The 18,079-nt window shown below is 48.0% G+C and overlaps 1 protein-coding gene across 2 annotated transcripts in view; it reads right to left on the reverse strand.

Moving 5' to 3' along the window:
- LOC122365107 (tyrosine-protein phosphatase non-receptor type 13-like) overlaps positions 1-18,079 on the reverse strand; it is a 102,022-nt gene that overhangs the window by 60,797 nt on the left and 23,146 nt on the right. The window contains exons 2-8 of one of the 2 annotated variants that reach the window (XM_043336050.1): positions 13,622-13,996; positions 12,165-12,295; positions 8,075-8,271; positions 7,157-7,375; positions 4,812-4,964; positions 3,838-3,992; positions 3,252-3,463 (exon numbers count right to left, since the gene is read on the reverse strand). In XM_043336050.1, the coding sequence (XP_043191985.1) occupies positions 3,252-3,463; positions 3,838-3,992; positions 4,812-4,964; positions 7,157-7,375; positions 8,075-8,271; positions 12,165-12,295; positions 13,622-13,968 (1,414 nt within the window). In that variant the 5' untranslated portion in view covers positions 13,969-13,996. Of the gene's footprint in view, positions 1-3,251; positions 3,464-3,837; positions 3,993-4,811; positions 4,965-7,156; positions 7,376-8,074; positions 8,275-12,164; positions 12,296-13,621; positions 13,997-18,079 lie in introns of both variants that reach the window. The other variant, XM_043336049.1, reaches the window with a different exon arrangement.

Here is an 18,079-nt window from a genome sequence, read left to right on the forward strand (position 1 = left end):
TTCATAAATCATCACGCTTTCCACTTTCTCTCGCGTCAACGCTATATCACCTTCCAACTAACCTGTCTGTCAGCAGCCTTCTGGGCAGGACAGCTTGTAAAGGGTCTTCTCAGACTAATCAGCTGCGATTGGAGGTCTTCAGAGTTCAAAGGATACCGATGAAGAGCACCTCAACCACCATCCTACCGACACAACTCCAAGAGCAAGTCGATAAAAGTATTTGCTATTTCGGTCAGATCAGAGACGTTCTACTTTGGTGACTTGAGCTCAAACACTTCAAAACTAAAGCTGTTCAAACGTCTTACTGCTTGAAGGGTTCGAGACCGGGGGCAGATGCTTGAAACGTTGTGCCTCAGTTCTTCATTCCTCTCGTACCTTTTCACTCAATCCTCATCAATCCTCAAGACTTTCAACTTTTCACAGAAATGTTCTCACCAACGATTGTCACACTTCCCCCAAAAAAACTTCCTCCTGCCTTCTTCTTCTCCCTTGCTCCTATGAAAACTCCTCTAACCTACCCCGTATCGTCCCTTCACTGCGCCCTCCTACACTCGGCGGCACCAGCCCAGCACTGCTGGCTCGGCCGATACCAGCTGCTACTGCGGCAGGTCCAACACAGTACCGACGGGCCGGCCGGCCGGCTGAACCGATCGATATATCGATTCGACAACAGGTGTGAGCCGGTGAGCGACACGGGGGACGGGAGGGGGAAGGAGGACAGGGACTAGGTGGGGAGGGATTGGGACTAGGTGGGGACTAGGTAGAGGACTACACCTTTTTGCAATTGAATTCAACCATTGGCCATATCTGTTTGAAGAGCCATTTCGACAATCGGCATTGAGCACAACTATTCCGGCATCGTGTGTTTCATTTCAGCCATTCGACAAAACAGATTGAACACTGAAATGAGCGATCTGCAAAACAGTTTGACACTTCGCCATGACTTCGGCATTGAGCAAAACTTCTCGGCATTTGGTGATATTACTTCAGCAATGTTCAAAACAGAATAAATGGATATCCAGGCTGTTTTTTAATGGATTTAACACACCTCGACCATTCACCACTTGAGCGTGAGCATAATGGGCATTTCTAAGCAATAAGTCAGTCGTTCCTTAGCTTCTTTCTAAATGGAACAGTACAGTAATTGTCAATCAAGCCATGCAGTACGTTTATCTTACCGGTGAGCATTGCCAATCAATGCCACCGACATTTTTTTTAAATTACCTTTGACGTCATTTAGTCAAGTGTCAACAAGAAAAAACAATGTGCTCCCTTCAGTTTTTTGTTTCTGCTTGCAATGCTACACATACAGCTGAATTCAATATGTGAATTCGAATGCATTAAAGTCATTTCCGTCAATGCACCATACCATTCCAACCTAGCACGCCTACGTTGGTCGGTGGGCACTTTATAACAAAAATTATAATGATGTAAATAGCCTATTCAAAGACGAGCTCTTTATTGGCACATCGAATAAACAAACTGTCCTCATGGCGGAAGCTGACGAACGCCGTGCACATCTGCCATGACGGTCGCCTTGGTATCCTGGAACTCCCTCACGAGGGCAAGGTTTCGCCAATTTATGAGGCCTATCTCATTTCGAACCCCAAGGCAATGCCGTTCAGCTGACTTAGAATGAGCGCAAGGTGTTGTTTATCTGTTAAGTGTGGGACTAATGCGCACAAAGAAATATGATGAGCTCCGAACTCAGCCGAACGTATATGCTGGGTGTGCCAGCTGAGGTCGGTCTCGTCCAGTGAACACTTACTGGCCGCCCGGTGTGCTTGTTCCATCATCCACTCGGTTATATGAGAGAAATGTCAAGGATTGGGCCCCATGAGCTGCTCCATACCCCCTGCGGCCAATGCTGAAATATGCATAGACGGTTTTGGCCAATCATGAATTCCCGGCTGCTCAATGACGAATAGTTTCGACCATTGACGATTTGTTTTGCACAATGTTGAACCATTCGCTCAATGTCGAGTTGTAGAGGAGGATCGCCGAACAGTTTTGCACAATGGTGATTCTTTTTGCCCAACCGCCCATTTGTAGCGCCATCTATATGGCGATTGCGTACAAATGTTTTGCCCAATGGTCAAAAGCTATCGCAAAAAGGTGTAGTAGGGAATAGTTAGGTGAGGAGGGATGGGGACGGTGTGGGATAGGTGGAAGAGGGACGGAGCTTGTTTGAGACTAGTTGGGGAGGGGATGGAAACTGGGTGATGGAGAGATGGGGATTTGGTAGGGCCTAGCTGAGGACTAAGTGGGGACTAGTAGGGAATAGATGGGTAGGGATTGGGACTAGGTGGGGAATAGGTGGGGGAGGGATGGGTACTACATATGTGGGGAGGGGTGGGACTAGACGAGGGACTAGGTGGGGAATGAATGAGACTAGACGGAACCAGACGAGGCAACTGGGTTGACAAGAGGGACTATACGGTACTGGGTGAGACTACAGTTACCAGGCTCATATACTACATAGGTCGTTACAAGTATACTAAATAGGGACAAAGTGCAATCTAACTACAAGGAGTCACACTAAGTTTAGGTGGGGACAATGAGAGACTAGACGACATTGGATTGGGATTTTATGAAGAACAAGCTGACTAGATCGGGACTGGGCATGGAAACTGGAGCTCGATTATAAAACTGTGCCACTCGGTTATCGTCCTTCCTTCAAGCGTTCTGACGCCCACAAACCAATACGCTCCCCCCCCCCCCACAATAGTCCCACCATCAAGTAGGTCGCCAAACAAGAGTTGTTGCCAGGCAGAGCAGCTAAAGCTGCCGCCCACGCGACCTGTTATTTTTGTCTCCCGACTGAACGATCTTCGATCTGTCAGTTCGCGTTAGCCCGAGGATGGCACCCGGCCACAGAGCAGGTGATAACAGGCTGGCTTAAACGACTTGTGATAGCAATTTGGTAGAAAATGTGTGGAATCTATATTGGAAAACTCCTTATATCGCAAGTTATCACTCACTGACCTGCACTAGTAATATGCTCTCTAAACTCGAGTGGTTTCCCCGGCATCTTAGTTGACCGCATTTGTAGCATTTTTTACTCAACTTCTATCGGAATCGCATGGCCTGGAACTCGATCCAGACAGTAATTTAGGCCATTCAAATTTGGAAACAGGACCTGAGTCTTGAGCAATCCAGCATTTCAACAACTTCAGCTCTGCTTAGCGTAAGTTTCAGCTCTGCCAATCCAATCCACTCAAGCATTCTAATCATCTTTCAAATCCACCCACCTGTCACATCTGGACTGGGCGTCATCCTCTTCCTCCTGAGTCTGGGCGAGCCTCTGCTGCCGCAGCTCAGCCTGCGAACCTGCTCAGCCCTCGACCGTCGTCTGCCCAGCTCTGGGGCGGTGCCTGAACAACCGGGACTGAGTTCACCGGATGGGGGCAGGCTGCGTTCGCGACGGAACGCCAGGCCGGTGAGCATCTCGACTGCTTCAGGTCTGTGGGGGAGGGAGAGAGGATAAGACAGAGGAGATGAGGGCTCAACTCACACTACAACATCTGGGAAGGCAGATGATGGGTTGGATTGATTTCACTACATCCTTATCGTTTCAAAATTCTCATTTAGATAGAAGCATACTTAAATCATGATAAATTAAATTAGAATAAAGCCAAACGCAGGTTTATCTATGCCACATACAGGCATTTCTCATGCGTCTCAGATCTCAGTGAACAAAAGTCTAAGGCACAAGCTAGGCTGAAACGTAAAACAACTGAGGGGTATGAGTCAAGTAGTTGCAATCCTGACACATCACACCCCACCCCCATAAGCCCACCCCAACCCTATCCCACCCACCAGTCCACTGACACATACCTGAGCCTCGTAGATCGGCTGGAGACAGGCGAGCCGGGGCTGCCAGGGGTGGCCATGCCGTCCCTATAGAGGGTCAGGGTGACTCTCTCCGAGCAGCGCCGAAGGAGGGAAACCACCTCGGCGTGGGACATGGCCGTTGTGTCGATACCATTCACCTGAGGGGCGAGGGGTATTGTCGTTAAAAGAAGGGGAGGGAAGGGAGAGAGAGAGAGAGAGAGAGAGAGAGAGAGAGAGAGAGAGAGAGAGAGAGAGAGAGAGAGAGAGAGAGAGAGAGAGAGAGAGAGAGAAAAAAAACTTCGCCCGATACAGGAACCGGGGTTAGAGTGAAAGAAAACATGGCGAGGCGAGAACTAAGTGTTAGATATGATGGGGAAAAACTAGTGGCTGAAGGCGATAGGTGCAAGTAAGAGGTAGATTACACGGTGTTAGAGGCAGGAAGCATGACTTAGAGACATAATTAGAGAGATTGCGAATAACCCATGACATAACAGAACTATTGTCAGTTTCCGTCCCACACAGTCGCAAAGCGAGCAAAAGCACAGAGCCGCGCGACGGCACCAGGTGGCAGGCGGCGCTAATCAATAGATGTCGCCGCTTTCCCTCAGTCCGCCCAGGCACCTACGTTCCCGAGGTGCTCCTGTGCTGTCTAGTGTCCATATACCTAGCCACCATCACCTCCGAACAAATACATTGCTCCTTTCTTATCTATTTTGTATCTCTCATGTGAATCGAAGCAGCTCGGTTCGAAGTCCCTATCTTCTTATCTGACTTTCGCCGGTTTCACTCTAAGTCCTCGCAAATTCTTGCTTTACCCACTTGCCTCACCATTGCTCTCACCTCGATCACATCGTCACATTTTTTCTCACTTTGACTGAATGTGTCTCAATTTGTCTCTCATTGTCTCATCTTAAACAGTTTGTCTCTCCCTGTCTCACCTTGACAAGCTTGTCTCACTTAGTCTCTCACTGTCTCACCTTGATGAGTTTGTCTCCGACCCTGACCCTGGGGTCACTGATGGCTGGCTCTCGGACCTTGGCCCTGATCGTGTGACCCAATACAGTGTCGTCCGTGCGGCGCAGACTGAGACCCAGAGTGTTGTTCACCTTCTGGAGCTCGACGGCGAAGGTCTGCGGGCAGAGGGGTCACAGAGGTCAACGAAAGGTGAGCAAGGGTTACAGCGAGGTTACCAAGGCAAAAACGTCACCATGATGTCAGCAAGGGGGTGACAGAAGTCAATGAGAGGTCAGTAAGGGTCAGCGGAGGTCATCAATATGTCAGTAAGAGTCGAAAAAGATTACTTGGAGATCGGCGGAGGTCAGTACGTAGAAAAAAGAAATCGGTATATGTGAGGAGGCCGGCATTTAGCGTATTAGATCATAGCCTAGATCTGACGACTTTGCAAATGGGGAAGGCGAATATCAATAAAGGCCCACAAAATCAGTTGAGGTTAGAGGTATTTGGCGTCATCAAGGGTCAGCAGAGGGTCATCAGAGGTCAACAAGCGTGGTCGGTGATGAGGCCATCCCGCCCAGCCAACAAGGTGAGCCGACAGTTACTAACTGCGGAGCGTGGGTCCCAGTTCTGCTATGGTCTAGATCCGCAGAGGCAGACGTCCACTACAAGAAGTACCGATTGAAACGCGATATCGACGTTACGAAACCACCGCAACGCAACTCAAATGTACCCTTGCGGCATGTTGCGTAGCTCCAGCTGCGCAAACTGTCGAAGCCAAAGACAAACTACCCGGCTAAGAGACGGCAGTGTCCATCACTTTGCCACGAAAACCAGAGCGAGATGTGCCAAGTTTCATCACAAAGTGGCAGCTAGCTCGACAGGCCTAATGCCAGCTTGTCCGTCACGCTAGCTTGGCGTCTCACACCGCCCGGGTCAACGAATTATACGGGCTCTTGGGCCATCAGTGACTTGCATTAGGAGAAAAACCATCGCAATGACCCAGAAGACAGGCCATTTGCTCTGCTTTCTGTCATCGGTGTCACTTGGAAGACCACCTTCGCTTCTTTTCTGTCTAGAACTATTAGCAAACGGCATAGGCGCGGGAACTACTTTCAGACTGGGGGGGGGGGGGCACACCATAATGGAGATGAACCTAGGGTACCCCCAAATCTAGTTTTCTCACCGGTTTTAGGCCACTTATTTTTCATCCCTACAAAAAAAGAAAGACAAAAATTTACAAAAAAGTGCAGTATTTCGTCTCAAAGTTGTGGGGGCACCGCCCCAACGGCCCCAGAGTTGGGGGGGGCAAGCTGCCCCCACTGCCCCCCCGGCTCCCGCGCCTATGGCAAACGGTGCCTGGAATCGCTCAGGCTTCCACAAAACAGCGTGGCTGCGAGCCAAACCAAAGGTTCCTCTCCGCATCACTAGATGGCAGAGCGGGCGGACTGGCATCGCCTGTGACCGCCGGGGATGCCAGATGAGTCAGCGCCGTCCGTGCCAACCCCGCCTGAACCCGGCGACCGGGCGACGACCGTGGGGGGGGGGGGCGACCCGGGGGGGGGGGCGTGACTGGCAGTCTAGGCACGAACCAGGTGTGAGCTGTGATGTCATAATACCCCACCCAGCGCAGAGCGAATGAATTCCAGGAGTCTGTGTTTGTGTTGGTTACAACAGGCTCTAAATCAGGCGAATAGGTACCTGCTGGTTGTTTATTATGAGCTGGCTACAGCCTGATGACCAGAGATTCTAAAATCAGTCGACCATTATCTATTTCTTGGGCTATCTTTTCCAGTGCCGCCTAACCGTAACTTTATTAGAAGTCCTATACGATTGAAGAACTCTTCTCGATCAAAGGGGAAAGTCGTATCTTCTTCAGCGATCTGAACAACCCACTCGACTGATATTGATGGCCGTTATCTGTCTCTGTCTCTCGTAGCAATAACAGCTCTAGCTAAATCTGATTAGCACGTTACGGACCCGAATCCCGATACTAAGAGACCGTTCAGGTCGCTTTGACTAGGTATAGCATCTCTGGTCTCGAGTTCAGAGCCACCTCAATAATATAACCCGTGTGTCCATGCAAATGTCGGCGATGGATATCGTATCGTATTTCTGAATTATAATGGCTGAGCATTTTTCACCTTTGACCTCGTATCCTTTCTCTACGTAAATCTGTGACGTTGTGAATCGTGACCGCGTAATTATGTACCACGTAACTCCATCACGCGATTACTTACCTATACGTAACTAAAGACTTCATAACTAACCGACTTTGCAACTCCGAAATTCATTAGTTCCGCGTTACTTGAATTCATATGACTCTTCCAACATACTGACTCATTCATTCTATAACTCCGCGACTCACCCCGTAATTATCGGTGTCGAGCGGCAGACGTAGTCCTTCGCGACTCGCCGAACCTGACTCTGACTCTCCACCGGGCTCCGGGGAGACTCGCGACTCTGACACCGATCCAGTGGAGTCAGAGTCAGAGGAGTCGGTCGGCGGGCCGCAGGAGTCATCCGCCGGGCGACTCAGTGAAAGCAGGACCTCGGAGCCCGCCAGACGGAGGACGTGCAGTACTTCCTGTAACAGAAGAGGGTGGTTAGGAGCAACTGAACGTGCAGTACTTCTTGTAACAGACGAGGGTGGAGACGGTAAGAAAAAGGAGAAACGGCACCACCATCTAATGTCCGAGTTATGAGTAACACACGAGCATTATTTATTATAACATATCGGGAAACACACACCGTTATGCCTGAAACAGACTCTTTCCGCAGTCAGGAAATCGCATGCGAGAGCCAATAAATACATGTAAGCACGCTCGCATCAATCGCACGCACCTCCCGGATGCGATTGATGCGGGAAGAATTATAATGTATTTGAATAAGCTCTCGCATGCGATTTCCTGAACGCGGAAAGAGTATGTTTCAGCCTTTAGAAGCATCACGAAGTTATAGGTAGTCTAGCATCCCCTGCGAAAGGCAGGGCTGGGTACAAGGACCAGTGGCTCAAATGCTCTGGTAAATCCGAACCGAGCTCACTTGCTTATGAATGTTGATGAATGATGAATAGACTAACAGTAACTATTGTTCAAGTTTAACAATAGTCAGCTATCCATCATTCATCGCAACTGCCATCAACGAAGTGGGTTGGCTAAAAAAAAAACGTTTTATAAATTTTAACACTTTATTCATTTTTCGAAGCGATGCTAAATATCACCACCTTAGTCTTTGCCTGAAGAGCTAACCAGTAATTAGTACCCATATCGTATTGATCACTCACCTGAACAGAGAGCCCCCTGACGGGCATCTCGTTGACGCTCAGCAGCACGTCTCCCGGTCTGATTCTGCCAGTCAGCGCCGCCGGCTGGTAGGGGAACACCTTCTTCACTCGGACCAGGCCCGCAGCGCCCGGGGCAGACTCTACGCTAAGCCCGAGCCCCCGCGAGCCGCGGCACACCGTCACCTGCCACGTGACCTCTGCTGGGGGGGGGGGGCAGAGGAAAAGGTCAATAATGGGTCAAAGGTCGTTCCTGCAATACATAAAATTAGATTGTACACTGTACTGTTGCCAAACCAGCGAAACTACAGATATCCACGGTGACTATAAATACCCCTCTCCCTCCCCCAAGGTCACTATACGGTACAGTGACACAGTTAACCCTCGCCGGACCTGTTGGTTTTCTACATACGCGCCGGCCGAGGGGGGGCGGGTACGACCCCCCCTCGCCGTTTCGCCCCTGGTGGAGCTAGCGCGTCGCGGAAAAAACGAGCGTGTGCGCCGTTACGAGACGCAGAGATTGGTACCCGATTTTAAGGTCCTAGATCATCCGGTGACCTCTGAGGTCAGGTCAAGTGCCTCAGGGTACGGTTCAGTTTTTGGTGAATAACTTCACAAAAAACGGCCGCAGAGCGCCGATTTTGGCAGCATCGTGTTCGCCTCGCTCAGGCGCGTCGAATGATATACTTTTTGTCCGGGTCAGGTCAACTTGGGGTGTTGACCTCAGGTCAAGGTCAGGTCAGCACCCCCAGGTCACGAAGTTGGTCGAAAGAGGTCATGTCGCATATCATTCGATTCGGCAGGCCTTCCTGAGTCCATTGGTGGCTTTCCCGACTCGCTAGCTCAATTTGATCAAGAGTTATTGACGAAAAACTAATTTGACCTTGATGACGTCATAAATGACGTCACGCAAGGTCAACATTACAAAAGTGACGCATCTAACCTTGCAAGGAGTGCATCAAATCACGATTCTGTGTGCTTGAAATAGTTGGAGATCGTTCCCGGCGCCAGAATAGCAGTTTGAATTTTTCCCCATTGACTTATAATGGTGAGGTCACGAAAATGACCTGACCTCATATGACCTTTAGGAAAAATCCGAGATATACAAGTTGTGGGACTCATAATGGATACTAGATCCTGCAAGTTTCATTTCCCTGTGACATCTCCTCTGGCAGTGAGGGCGTTGCGAAGTTGCGACATCTGAAGACCGTGCAGAGGTTCACTTATGACGTCATAGGTCAGTGACCTGACCTGACCCAAAAATACGGTTGGTGTCAAAAGATCCGACTTGGATCAAAGGTCAAGTATGCCAAGTTTCAGCTCTCTATCGCCAGCGTGTTCGGAGCTATCGCGAAAAAAACCCTATGGGGGGGGGGGCGGCACCCGCCCCCCCCCCCCCCTCGGCCGGCGAGGGTTAAGTACACATGACATAACATTGTCTAGGTTCCTTCGTAAAGGAAATTTCCTGATTTGAAAGATAGCCTGACTATATTTAATCGTAACGCATCGCTACTGCAATATTTTTCAAGTGACAAATAATTGTATCTTTCGCAACAAAATGATAAGACGAGTAGTAACAAAAGAGCGATAAAATAATTCTGTCGCCGTCCAGGAAATGCAGAATGAAAACGCCGTTATGCGTAGCTGAACATAATTCTAGAATACCAAAAATTAGGTATATCACAACGCAGATACCAGAAAAGCGAGAATCATATGTAACAACGCAGTTCAACGATTATCATTATTTTCGCAGCATGAATGCAAATATGTAAATAAATCTATGTGTCCAGCATGCATCCAGCATCATGTACGCGTATATGATAGATAGATAGATAGATAGAATAAATTTATTTCATTAATCAGGACACGTACAAAACAGTGATCGCCAATTGGTGCAAAAGCAATTTTGCTTAAGTTGCAGCACCTCTCGGCTCTTACGTGCTATCGCCCGAGTCGGATCAGCCTACCACCGCACGCACGCACGCGCCACACCCGCAGCGACCGCCACCACGCCGCCACCACCGCACCGCCGATCCGCCCGACCGCTCCGGCCCCGGCCGGCCCGAGGGGCCAGCCCGCCAACCCGATAGGCTACTTGAAACGTCCTGTATCGGATAAGAATTTTTGAAAGAGCTGGGCCACCACCCGGTCGCTGCCTCTCGCAGGACTGGGTCCATTTAATAACAAAGTTAGCAAATCAGAGGAGCGGAGAACAGAAACGTTAATTTCTAAATGGATGCTCAAGGCTCTAAGCAGGCGATCACGAACATTACGGTAAATAGGACAGTAGGGGAGAGTGGTGCAGGAGGCCCCCCCTTAAGCTCAGTTACTATTTTTAGACAACTGATAATATTTAAGCGCTAACGTGTGCATGCGCTGTGAGCATGCATCATTTTCCCATACATATTTGCATTCAAAATGAATCTAGGGGGTACACAAACCGTAAACTTTAACATTTTGGAAAAAGTTGCAAAAGGGCCTCTTACACTATGGGTATGGTAAGACGCCCCCCCCCCCCTCGGGCGTTTTAAAAGTCAAGTCGACTTGTAAAAGACGCTTTGCGAACACAGCTGCAAGGCCTTTTATTTCGAAAAGCTAAGCAAATACGGTGTTATCGAAACCAATAACACTTCCAAAGCGCTCGAACAATGCGAAAACTAGCACAACCAAACGCTGATGACCAACGAAAATTGTACCTATAACCTCTAAGAAAAGAAACAGAAAAAAGAAACAAAAACAAACTCCTTGAAAAAAGAATGCCACGCCTGCCACAGGTGCAGGCGTTTTAGCATCGGGGGCGTTTTTTATCGGGGGGCGTTTTATCATCCTCGAAGGGAGGGCCTCTTAAAAAAATACAGTGTTTTAACGTCCACAATATTTATGGTTTATGAGACATTTGCAGCGCACCAGAACATGGTCTATTCTGAAGCTAACATGTGACAATTTCGATGAGAAAAGATTGCATTTGATAGCCATTGTTTTTTTCAGATATATAAGGGTGATAAAGATGCATATATCTAGCAAGTAAAGGGGCAAAAACAGAAACAGGCTTACCAAAAGTCGCTGCGACGCACCTGATACCTCAGGTTTCGTGAGTTGTTGTTTCAAGAGGGCTTCTGCTTTACAAGAACATTAAAAAATAAATAACATTATTGGTTTGGTAAAAAAAGCGATGGGGCCTCTTACCGACCCTGGGCGTCTTACACGGATCTCCCCTATAAAAGAAAGTGACGAACAGTTTCACTGGGTGACCCGCATTGACATTGAGGGGAATCAGAAAGCTGTAAGGGGAAAAGGTGAGCATTGAGCTGAGACATCCCGACCCTTAGCCTAGTGTGAACCCTGTTTCCAAATTTGGTACCGTAGGAGAAATAGTGAGGAGGGGGAGGGGTTCCCAAATGCTTAAGAAGGGCCTTTTTGAAAAGTTTAATGGATGTTTCACTGCGGATGTTGTTAGGAAGTGTGTTCCATAGCTTAGTGGTTGATGGTACGAATGAGTTTTGAAATAATGTAGTCCTATTCTTGGGCAGTGTCTGTATGTTGGAATTTCTTAGGAGTCTGCCGGTGTCTTGCGATCGAGTGTTAGGAATGATGGAAGTGATGTATGTAGGAAGTTGTGATTGTGGTTGCCTGAGTGCGTAGTACATTGTGAGTTTGTGAATGTTCCGTCTCGTTTTGAGGGTAGTCCATCCTAATTCCTGTCTCAGTTTATCAGTCGATGTCCTACGTAGAGTTCCTGTCACAAGTCTAGCTACCCTGTTTTGAAGTCTTTCCAGTCGTAAGGAGTCAGTCAGTGTGATACTTCCATCATAAATAATGTCGCAATAGTCAAAGTAGGGTCGGATGTATATGCGGTAAATGAGATCCAGTACGTGTCTTGGTAAAAGTGATGCTATAGGGTAGATAGGACTTAAGGATCTATTGACTTTTAAAATGATGTCATTTACATGTTGATGAAAGCGCAAATCTTGAGAAAGGGTAATACCGAGATGCTTGTGGGAGTGAGATATTGGAATTGGTTGTTAACTACTATGATGTCGTGGAATGATGATAACTACTATAATATTTTAGTAGTTATTATTCGTATACGAACCTGGCTTGGTTTCTTTCTTCCTGTGGTGGTGCAAGTATGCATCCTTGCGCGATCCTTCTGAGCTGCAGTCTTGGAGAGGTTCCAGCCAACTTCCGCGGACACTGCCTAAGCCTGGGCTACCGGCAAAATATCTGTAAGCGGAACACAAGTCGTCACTTCAAACGCACACAATGCCGTCCACGAAACGGCCGGCACTGCAGCTTTTCGGTGGTATAGGGAGAGAAAACGGCGGCCGAAGATAGGTAGGAGCACAGGAGTATAGATAAGCAAGTGCACGGATAGATGCACGGAGACAGGAGAAGAGAGAGAGAGAGAGAGAGAGAGAGAGAGAGAGAGAGAGAGAGAGAGAGAGAGAGAGAGAGAGAGAGAGAGAGAGAGAGAGAGAGAGAGAGAGAGAGAGAGAGAGAGAGAGAGAGAGAGAAAGAGAGAGAGATGGAGAGAGAGAGAGAGAGAGAGAGAGAGAGAGAGAGAGAGAGAGAGAGAGAGAGAGAGAGAGAGAGAGAGAGAGAGAGAGAGAGAGAGAGAGAGATTTGAATAAGAAAACAGGCCTTGCATCCTTGCAGGCCCGTATATATCGGCCCTTTGATCTGAAAGTCATCTCAGCAAACACATTCAGCTCATCAACCAGGCCGTCAACATGTTTAGCATCTGGTCAAGGCCGGGTACCACATCCAGAAGCTGATGTTGATCCGATCTCTGTCCTTGTCCGACCCTTCAGACCACCTTGGTCGATATCAGAGGCCAGTTTTCTGTCTCGGCGATTCGCAGTTCTCGTATGAGCATGAGTTCAATTGGGCGGCACTTCATCTAAAGGTGTGTTTACACGGTGACTCAGATGATAGAGCAGCACGTGAACTGAGGGCTGATAGCGGTGTCGGTTTCGAGATGTGAACCGACAATTCATCGTGACATGTGGACATTGGCAGATAGTAAGAGTGAAGCAGGTCGTGATTTTCCTCTGATACAACATTTTGAAGAAAGACACGATGGAAGCGCTTCCGTGAAGTATTTAGTCGATGATGTCTTTGATGCGATTCGATGCTTCAAAACGAAGTGCAGCCTGAATCGTCCCTAATTTCTTCGAACATCAAAGAATCTATCCGAGAGTCTACCATGAATCTAACTAAAGCACCTATATAAATACTCGCAGTTGTTTAACTACGTAGTGAACACATATTTAAATCATTACACGGCCATTATCATAACGCTTGAGTTTGACATAGATAATTTAAAAAAATCAAGCGACCTCTTCAAAGATCTGAAGCTTTGAATTACAGATACATAGTCGTGTAGATATTTTGTGATGAATCAACCGTCCAGCATTGCATTCCAAAGATAATCAGGAAAAAATCGCGCAAAAATCTTCACGTTGCATCACTGATCGCTCATCATGTGTAATGTAATGTTTTTTTTTCCTGAAAAAGGGCATATAAACAGCAACTGACAATCCGACTTACCTCTCGATGGCATCCTCACGAAACTCCAGCTCTTGACCGGAATCATCACCGGATTCCTCCCCCGATTCCGATCCAGACTTGGACTCCGATTCCAGTCCAAACTCGGACCCCAGCCCGGGTCCGGGTCCCGATTCCGGCTCCGGGGCCAGCTTGTGCCCCGGCTCCGGCTCCGTCTCCGGGCCGGGTAGAGTGACGAGGTAGCGGAGTCGCTCCTCCCCTCTATCCGCAGTCAGCTGATGCAGCGCTAGTCGTTCTCTCTGGGCAGGCAAGCAGCCCCGGCGGCCGCACACCCCCTCACCATAGGTGCTGAGGAGGATGTTGGGCTTCCTCCGAGCGTAGTCCACCATTGTGGACGGTGTGGAGTGGACGAAACACCTGAAACGGTAGAGAGGGGACGTCATATTGGTGACAAGCGCTGCCAGCGCGGCGAGGGCTAGAACTCGGAAAAACGTTCGCCGCGAACAGCACAAAGGGATAAATGACGCGTAGCCCTTGTCTGATAGAAAAAAGGAACAAACTAAATTCATCCATTTGAGGGATGATGCGAGTACATGTTCAATCATGAACGTATTTCCATACTGACTTATGACTGACAGCACAAGAACACGGTTGATATGGAAGAGACCCGATACATTTGTTTTGAAATCAACTCTTACTGAATCCAAGGGTATTCTGATTCCCTGACCTACATACATCAATTGTCTTCTTGCTATATATCAGTTACATCGTGACGACATCACATTTTGCTACATCACGAATGCCTCAATCGTGTTCATACCGTCTTAGTTCAAACGTGACTACCTGACAATGTATCGTAACGGCTGGTCTGTAAATACAGTGTCCCCATTCCGAGGGGTGGCTCCATTGAAAATCAGAAGAATGACTTATTATGATTCAACGCTCTCGTCATTCTTTATCAGCGAGCCCAAAAAGTTTCGCGTTTTACAGGTCTGGCGCATCCTTACATCGTTAGCAGTATAAATGCATATTGCATGTGCAATACTTATACCCATTTAGTGTATCCTCTAGAGACCCCGGGTGCACTATAGTATACATGGCTTCAGCGCCGTCTATATCGCTCCGATGTACTCAGAGATCGCAATAGCTATGGTCATACCTCAGACTGATCCAATGCCTGCCATCTGGTGCCAAAAACAAACCTTTGGTTGCAAAATTTGCCGCCAGGGGCCTTTTCGACTTTGCTATGTCGGGGCGACGGACGCGTTCAGGTGAGGCTCCGACATGTTTTCTTTTTTTCTTATTATCATGCCATGTTATCATCATTTTTGACATGTTGTTAGTTATGAGGAAGGTGCTGTGCAAATATGTGTATAGTTATTTTTGCTTTAGCGTTCGTAATTTTGACGAAATGTGTTATCGTACTTGATTGTATACTATAGTATACATCCGGACTTCAGACTTCATTTCATGCCACCCGATGATGCAAGTGCCCTATATCTTATATTCCACTCTCTTGAAAAAAACTTTATTGTATCGTGACTGTAAGACACATATTAAGATAATTGTCATGCCTAAACCGCAAAATTAAATCCTACTTATTGAATGTGTATACTATGGTATCCATCAGGATTCGCTCGTTTCTTGATTTGTGTACTATAGTATACACTTAGGCTTACATTACAACAGGACATGTGCACTCAAGTATACATTCAGGACGTGAAGCGTAAACATACTTGTGGTTCCCACGGACACATCTCAATAATTATTGCGCTAAAATATGGCACAACGTTAGGGACCGGTTAGTATGGTGTTGCACACAAGTCAGTCGGGGTACCATTTCACACTCAGGCACGTAAACGACTCACCTTTGCGCTCTCTCGTTCATCGCCCTAACGGCGTTTTACTGGTATTTGATGGTAAAATACTGTTTTTGAATGGAGAATAAATGGTCAACCAAAAGGGATCGTGGCGTCACAGTCTGCATGCCATCACTGAAAAGTTAGGTCGGATTATAGAGCGAAGTTTGATAAACTGTGCTGTTTTATAGGTGGCCTGTCGTCTGCCAGTATCAAGGCCATACTCGAAGCACCTGATTCCGGAATTCAGGGGCGTAGCCAGGATTTCCTCCAGGAGGGGGCTAAACTTACAGGGGCCCAAATATTTTTTTTTAATTGAAAAATGAAAAAAATGTTAGAACTGAGGGGCAAGCAGTCCATGGGTCCCTGCTAGATAGGCCCACGAATAGCTTCATAGAGTCGCTCAGCTAGTTCTGAAGGCGGTCTTGAGGGCCCCGTAGGTCGTATGAGGGTCCTTCAGACCGCCAAAGGCCCCTACAGCCCATGAGAGCCTCGTAAGCTCTGATAACTTGACGAGGGCACTCTAAGAAACAGAAAAACCCTCTGAATACACAAGGCCCCCTGAGCGCATGGAGGGGCCCCTGATCGCTTCACGGGGCCCTCTAAGCCACAGAAAGGCTCTCTGAGTACACGACAGGGCCCTCTAAGTGCATGAAGAGGCGCCTGAGCGCGCGTGACGGGTTCTCTGATCTACAGGAAAACTTTCTGAGCATGTTAAGGACCCTAAGGGGCCCCTGAACGCCTGACAGGGCCAGGCGCGTAGCCAGAATTTTCCTCAGGGGGGGGCAATCAGACCGAAAGGGGCCCATGTGAGCGAAGAGGCCAACATTTTCTTAATATCATGACGTAGTTATTTGCTTAACTACCTTAAAATTACGAAGGGCCCCTGCGAACCCAATGGAGAGGCCCCGAGGGGCCCAGTGGCAAAGCCTCAGGCCCGAAGGGCCCTTTTATAACCAATGAAGAGAGCCCAGAGGGCCCTAGAGGCAAGGTCGCAGGCCCGAAAGGCCCCCGCGAACCCAATGGAGTGCCCCGAGGGGCCCTTACGCTACTTTTATTGTGCCCCTTACCGTACTATGACACCACGATGGGGGCCCTTTTGGGCTCCAGGGGGGGGCATGGCCCCTATGCCCACCCCCCTTGGCTACGCCCCCTGTTCCGGATCCGACCTAGATGTCTCTGATTCAGGAGACGAGTATATCCCTCGAGTCGATCCTGCTCCTGGGTCCGACAGTGAGAGTGACCTCGAATTAGGTGATCAAGATGTCACCCCCAATGCTCCTGAGTATGTTTACAACAACAAGTATGTTTTTTTCCATGCAGATATCACCCCAAAAGGTTTAGATTAGAATTAGAACACATCAGCCCATTCATCACATTGCTAGACATTGTCCATGCGACCCTTAAAAAGCATATTTATCACTTTTAATATTAACAACCAAGTGCAAAAAAATAAGTTCTGAAACCGAATGTATACTATAGTATACAGGTCACTGCGCATGCGCATTGGGGCATATGGCCAAAACGACTGGAAATTTATCAATCACACCACTTAAGCAGACTATATCCCAAATTTCGTCTTTTTTTATCTGTAAACTTGCTCTCGGGTCTCTAGAGGGTATTGGAACAGACGTTAGATCCACCTCACTATAAACAGGGGAGAAAAAAGCGCTATCACTAATACATTCGAGCAATGGGCTATTTCACAGCAATGCAACATTGTCACTTCCCTTCTCCTAACCTCACAACACTTCTGCAGCTCGGGACTATGGCTATGATGAAAACAAAGGCACAGCTCATCATTTGGCGTGGCACCGTGTTGACAATTTACGAACAATCACTCTGGTGTGTTGAGCTGACGCATAACGTTTTACCTCGCCTCAGTACGCGAGATATCAGCCCCCAACACCCGGCCACCACCATTCCATTGTCCCACCCCACAATTGTCAGTGTTTAGTCTTGTGTTCTAGCGCATACCACCTTCTCTCTAGCTAACCGGCTATGTTCGTACCCTAGCGATAGCCGCGATCCAACACACACCCAAACACTGAACCTGGTGGCAGTGTTTACACCCTATAACAGTGTACCCAGTGTACCCTACACCATCTGAAGTCAGCGCAGACCATTGCATGGCCATTGTTCTACAGGGAGACAAAGCTGCCCATGTTCGGTTGGACACGGTTCAAAAGTGAGGCCAAGGCGAAACTGGCAAGGTTAGAGGGGGTCGGGGGAGGGCGAGGGGAGGAGCTGGAAAGGGGGTGGATAGAGGTGGTCTTAGGACTGAATCTCAGTCTTAGTGCTGAGAGAACAATGAAGGGGATGGCTATGGTTTTGTCTTCTCTCTATCGTTATTTGATTGATAATAAACTGATGTCGAAAGTAAGGCTCTTTATTGCAAACAGAAACACATCCAGGAAAACAAGTTGCATGCAGTATATCTAAAGACAAACATTCAGATCCAGCCCATTAGAAAATTGATAATAGATCAATTACAACAAACATTTACTGCATCCAAAATACGGTCACTTTTAAATTCCATGTTCACCTATAGGCTACATGACTCACTGGTAATGATATACTCCACACCGATACCAACCAAACATTTCCCGAATGCCTACCTCAATCTCTCAGACACTACAGA

The sequence above is a fragment of the Amphibalanus amphitrite genome, unplaced genomic scaffold (assembly GCF_019059575.1).
Source record: "Amphibalanus amphitrite isolate SeventyFive unplaced genomic scaffold, NRLGWU_Aamphi_draft 000715F_arrow, whole genome shotgun sequence".
Lineage (NCBI taxonomy): Eukaryota > Metazoa > Arthropoda > Thecostraca > Balanomorpha > Balanidae > Amphibalanus > Amphibalanus amphitrite.